The sequence below is a fragment of the Pantherophis guttatus genome, chromosome 1 (assembly GCF_059756535.1).
Source record: "Pantherophis guttatus breed Tessera chromosome 1, ASM5975653v1, whole genome shotgun sequence".
Lineage (NCBI taxonomy): Eukaryota > Metazoa > Chordata > Lepidosauria > Squamata > Colubridae > Pantherophis > Pantherophis guttatus.
In genome coordinates this window covers 186,210,945-186,216,944 of record NC_142063.1, presented here as the reverse complement: position 1 = coordinate 186,216,944, position 6,000 = coordinate 186,210,945, and the positions used below count along the sequence as shown (strand labels likewise).

At 36.2% G+C, this 6,000-nt stretch overlaps 1 protein-coding gene across 2 annotated transcripts in view; it reads left to right on the top strand.

The window, feature by feature from the left end:
- Positions 1-874: 874 nt before the first annotated feature.
- The window catches only part of ITGB2 (integrin subunit beta 2), a 44,075-nt gene continuing 38,949 nt past the window's right edge, over positions 875-6,000 (top strand). The window contains exon 1 of one of the 2 annotated variants that reach the window (XM_034426860.3): positions 875-1,049. In XM_034426860.3, the coding sequence (XP_034282751.1) occupies positions 1,026-1,049 (24 nt within the window). In that variant the 5' untranslated portion in view covers positions 875-1,025. Of the gene's footprint in view, positions 1,050-4,250; positions 4,286-6,000 lie in introns of those variants that run through there. The other variant, XM_060689395.2, reaches the window with a different exon arrangement.

Here is a 6,000-nt window from a genome sequence, read left to right as displayed (position 1 = left end):
TCTCTTGGCCTCTCACTAGTAAATCTATTTTCAATGCCATCTCTATCTTGTCATGTTCTACATGACAATTTGTTCTACAACTTTTGGATATAGTGTATTGATAATGAAACTCAGGTAGAGTAGCCTGCTGAGTCCATGTCTAAGACTGCATAGTAACCTTATTCAACAACTGAACAATAGCAAAGTTATTGGAAAAGGACCTGATAGTAGTTGAATTCTTAAAGATAGATTTTGATTGGTGGGTCCCACTACTGTAGACTATCCTTTTCAGATGCCCAAGCAGTGCAGTCAATTTACTATAGTCCTTATAAGAAAAAATGTGTTGGGCAGAGGAGCAAGTGAGGTTTAAAGTGGTACAGTCAATATTTGACCATTGAATTGCACTCTATCATCTCTTTAAAAAAATATTCCCAGATGCATTCTCTCTGCCTCCTTTATTAATATAAATGTAATTTTTGATTCAATCTCCAAAGAGAGGGTATGAGAAAAAATTAGCAGTGTCTATTGTTGATTGTCAACTATTTTGTCTAATTATGATGCCATGAAAAATACAGAAGCCTTTTTGTACCACTACCATCCCAAGAAAAGCTAAGCAAGAGTGTACCTCAGCTCCATTCTTTTCAGCTTTTAAGTACTGGCCAAAAAAGGGAGGTTCATGTTATGAAGCTAGGATACAAACCATCTTTAGTAGTTATTTATTGATCTTTATGAAAGGACTGTGATCCCATTAATTCTTGTACATCTACAGCCAAAGAAATGTATATTCTGCACAGGTTTGAATGAAATCTTCTTCATATTCTTTACTGAATATTCTTTTCTTCATATTCTTTACTGAATTACTCTTCCTCTGTTTTCACTTCCTCTCTACAGAAATAGAAGATCAGTACACTAAAGGAAGGGGGTGTGACTTTAGTCATTTTCTAAAGAGAGGGTTGTGGGCTTGTTTTGTTTTTATTATTAATACAGAAGTGACTCTTCAGAAGAATAGGAATTCCACATTTTCACAAGTAACAAAGAAACCTGATATGAAGCCACGGAGACTGCTTGATGTACGTTTTATATTTCTTTTACATTTTTCTGGGTATTTCTCTCCTTTGAAATGAGATTATTATAACTAATAACTACATTGTATATTCATTTCCTTTTTCTTTTGAAAAATCTATGAATTGGGATTGCTTTTTACTTATTCTTGTGCTGTGAATTGTCAGCTATTCCACTATTTTTGTTTCCCTGTGGCTTTAATACAACCAAGCTTTAATTCTTCTGCTACCAGCAGCCACAGATGCTTTTCACCATCGAGGTAACATATCTGTTGTGCCACAAAGACTTGACGCTCTGTTTCTGTTCACTTGTCTTGTTTTATTTTTGTCTAAGAAAAAGCAACCTGTTTCTTGGCTGTTTTCTTAACTACCATTTCTCAATTCTAAATCAACTTCTCAGTTTTAAATCCTGGTATATGGAGCTTACAGAGTGCCTGTTTAGTCATTGCATTGCAAGCAGTCAGGTACCTATCACAGGAATACTGTAAATATCCTAAAATTGTAAAAAAGAGAGAGAGAGAGAGAGAGAGAGAGAGAGAGAGAGAGAGAGAGCGAGCATGGTTTCAGCTGTGTAGTTTATCTGTGTAGTTTATCACCAGTTTATCTGAAGCTCTTAGCAGTGGGTGCATCAGAGTGCATCAAGATGGCAAGGCAGGCTTTCTGGAATTATTAAGCAGAGACCTATTTGTTTTAAAATAAGATGGCTAATTCCACCCAACATTCTGCATGTGAGGGAATGAGGGAATACAGCAGTGGTTAGAGTGGTATTTCTTTGCTGAAATACTATTCAGAAATGTTTAACTTTTTTCATCGATTACTGTGGAGGAGTTAGCTATTTATAAGCATGTATTATTGGATGTAAGGAACTGTGAGAATTTTGTATCATGGCTTGTTTTTCAGTAAGCTATATCCCATTGTTTCTAATTAAATTGGGTGTGCAAATAGTATTCATGCAACCTTGTAATTCACAACTATAAGGATTGCAATACTTTAGATGTGTTGTTTAGGAACTGTGGCATAATGGATCAATAAGCATCGCAATGTTAATTGAAAATGTGTACAATACTTCCAGGTTGATCTGAGGGACTTGTTTTGAGCATAGTTCCCTACCTTCTGGTAAAAATCATTTTGCAAAAAATGATGTTGTTAATACGAATTAGAGTAGTTGGGAGCCAATGGTATAGAAACTTAATAAATAAAAAATCTTCTTTGTTGTATCTAACATTTTCCTGGTGGCAACAGTCCATAACAACAATATGACAAAAAGTGCTGTTGGCAACTCTGTTGGGAAGCATAATTTCTCAGATATGAAAGCAGAATGTTTCCCTTTATGTGATTATTAAAAATAGAGAACCTCTGACAGAAGTAAGGTTATCTATAATATCTGAATTTCTGTTTTCACAGTTCTTCCAAATCAGTCTCTTTAATCTCCCTTACTTTGTTTTGCATGAGGATCAGCACTTATTGTTGTATCCAAATGTAACTTCCCTGATGATTAAAATTAAAGCATTTTAATTTAATAATAGATTAATATGTATCTTCCAGTACTTAAGTGAATTGCACAACAGGCAGTCTGCAGATCAGAACATCAATTAAGCGGACTCTTGTTAGTCTTTGTAAGAAGTTTAATTTAATCATCCTAAATGGTACAATGGTGACTCTTGCTGTATTCATTTTAACAAGTTTGCTAGATCATTGTCTAGTAGCTACCAAATTATTTTCTTTGGTTAGATTATTTAATATTTGTTTAAAATCACATAGTGTCCACCAACTTATAATTGTAAGTTTGTTAAACAACGATAAAGATGTTTGTAGGACTCATCATTATTATTAAAAGTAACTTTATACTACCGGTACCAATTTAATTGAAGCTATTGTTAAAATGCTAGATAACCTACCTGTTGAATATGAAATGCCAGTCAAAATCCTTAAATGAAACTGATCCATTTTCTAGCTATTGATAATGCTTCTTCATGTATATCATTAGTTGAACCCCTGAAAATGTTCCTTTAAAAAAATGGCTAATGAATGACCAAAGATTTGTCGGTCCCTCAAACGTCCTTAAAACAACAGTAAAATATTTCAACACCAAAACATTTCTGGATTAACACATAGCAAATAGTCTTTGGAACTTTTTAACCAATTTATAAATAACTTTTTATCCTGTTTAGTATTCACAGCATATGTAACCGCTGACTAAAAAAAATGTAACTGTTGACTAAAAGTTCTGCTTCCCTTCCTCCTTTTATGTTGTGGTAAGGTTCTCTAGTTTTTAGTTTTTGGGTTGTCATGCTCTGGTAAATTGGCCATCACTTCAGAAGGGGAGGGGAGAGGAAAGTGGTTCCTTGTTTAAGATATAGCTGTTTTTTTCCCTACAGTATTTCACCATATTCATAATAAATTTTGTCAACTTGTTCCCCATTTTTATAAAAATTAAATGTGTCAGAATATGAAACATTGATTTAAATAAGTTAATGGAAATTTAAAAACAAGAAAAATCCTTGAGTTCAGTGCAGCCTTTCCTTTCCTTTCCTTTCCTTTCCTTTCCTTTCCTTTCCTTTCCTTTCCTTTCCTTTCCTTTCCTTTCCTTTCCTTTCCTTTCCTTTCCTTTTCCCTTTCCCTTTCCCTTTCCCTTTCCCTTTCTCTTCCCTTTCCCTTTCCCTTTCCCTTTCTCAGTCCTTCGGTGCCTTTGAGTCAGTGATGATACCTGGAAATTGCCTGGACACATCCTTGTAATTTTCTCGACAAGATTTCAGAAATGGTTTGACATTGCCTCTCTCCTAGGGCTCAGAGAGAGAATAACTGACCCAAAGTCACACAGCTGTCTTTGTGGCTGAGATAGTACTAGAATTTAAAGCAGCGGTTCTCAACCTGGGGGTCGCGACCCCTTTGGGGGTCGAACGGCCATTTCACAGGGGTCGCCAAAGCCCTCTCTTGCCCCCCCCACGCCTTCACTCACCTTTGCCTTTGTTGGATCGCCCGGTCACTGTTCACTTACCCCGCCCACTCCCAATCTATTGCTGCCTCCGGAGTCCCAGCTGGTGGCTAGAGGGAAAAAAAACTTTAAATTCTTGCCGCGGGGCTTCAAAGAGCTAGCTGCAAAGAGGTAAATTCCTGGAGCAAATTTTTTTCCCCCTAGCTATGCTGAAAAGAGAAATTGAAAGTAAGGAAGCAGGGTCTTTGCTGTAACGTGACAAAATGAGGCACGGAGAGAGATTTCTTTTTCTTTTTCCTCACCAAAAAAGGTAAGTGCAAACAATGGGAAATTTAGGGCAAAAGAGGAGAGTTCAAGATTTTAAAACACAAAAGAAAAAAAGCTCTATTTAACTAGGGAATTGTAATAATTGAGATACTATTAATTGTATATTGTGTTGAAAGCAGAAATGGTTAAGTTGTGGTTTGGAGGAATATATGGGGGAAATTATTTGGTTTATTATTATTGGTAAATATAATTAATTGATTTGTAAGAAATTGGATTGCATGGAAATAATTGGAATATTCATGTTCATATTGATTAATATACAAAAAAGATAGTTATATAACTAATTGATTTATATTAAAATGTTGAATTTGTATTAAACAACTGTATTACATAATTAAACAATGTGAGGATGGATATAAAAATAGATGACAATGGGGAGGGGTATAATATAGAATAGAAGGGAAAAATTGAATTTGATTAAGATTAGAGATGAGGATGAAGGGTAATATTGGTTTTTTAAAAAAATAGATGAGGAATAAATATGGTAAAAAGGAAATATAGAAATTGTAAATTTAATTGAAATGACTAAATACTGTGTTGGAAGAAATATCCTTCTGGGTTCTGCTCCAAGTGGGGAAAAAGACACTGGAAACATGGAGACTGCTTGGAAAGATGGTTTAATGGTGGACAGGATCACATGGCTTGATGGGGCCCATTGTGTTAGTTTCTGTTGCTATTGTGTTGCAAATGTCCTTTGACAAAGGATTGACTTTCTGCCTCTGGCCCATTAACAAAGGGTGGGGGGCAGGAAGGTGGGAGCTGCTTTGTCTGTAAAATATGCTTCTCCATTTCTCATCCAGGGAAATATAATATTCTGCCTTTTTAATATTTCCCAAAATATTTCATTCTTCTAGGAAAGGGGTGGGTGCTAACCTCCTACAACTGTTTCAATTTGTGAACCGGCCAAATACTCTGTTCAAAGAAAATATGTTGTATGTTTGTATGTGTGTTTCTAATTATTGCTATTTATTTCTATTTGTTCTCTTTTATTCTTTAAAGTTTAACAATTCATTCTTTATCTTAATATCTTAATATTTGTTTGGGGTTGGCTTTCTTCCCTTTCATCTTTTTTATTGTACAGCAATCTTTCTCCTCAAACCTACCATCTCTGTCTTTTCTTTCCTTCTTACTTTCTCTTCCCCCCCTTCTTCTTCTCCCTACTTCCTCTTTCTTTCTCCTTCTCCTCCTCTCTTCCTCCCTCTCTTACCTTCACTCCTACTCTAATTTCCCTTTCCTTCCTTCATCCCTCTCTATTGCTGTATGCTTTTATGCATATGGACTACTCAGAGGGCTGAAAAAGTTATTTTTGACTGGTCCTCGCACTTTTGACCAGTCCTCGAACTTACGACTGTCCTCACAATTTACGTTTTTGCCCTATCTTGTCACCATGTTGAAGAGAAGCAGTTGTGAAATAAGTGACATGGTTGTTAAGAATGCTGCACAGGCATAAATGTGAGGATAGTCATAAGTGTGAGGACCAGTCAAAAGTGCGAGGACCTGTCAGAAATGACTTTTTTCAGCCCTCTGAGTAGTCCCTATACACATAGCCATGGCCACCCGGTCACATGACCAGCTAGCCACGCCCACCCAGTCACATGACCTCCAAGCCACACCCACAAAATAAGCCACGCCCACAGAACCGGTAGTAAAAAATTTAGAACCCACCCCTGGTTGGGGGTCACCACAACATGAGGAACT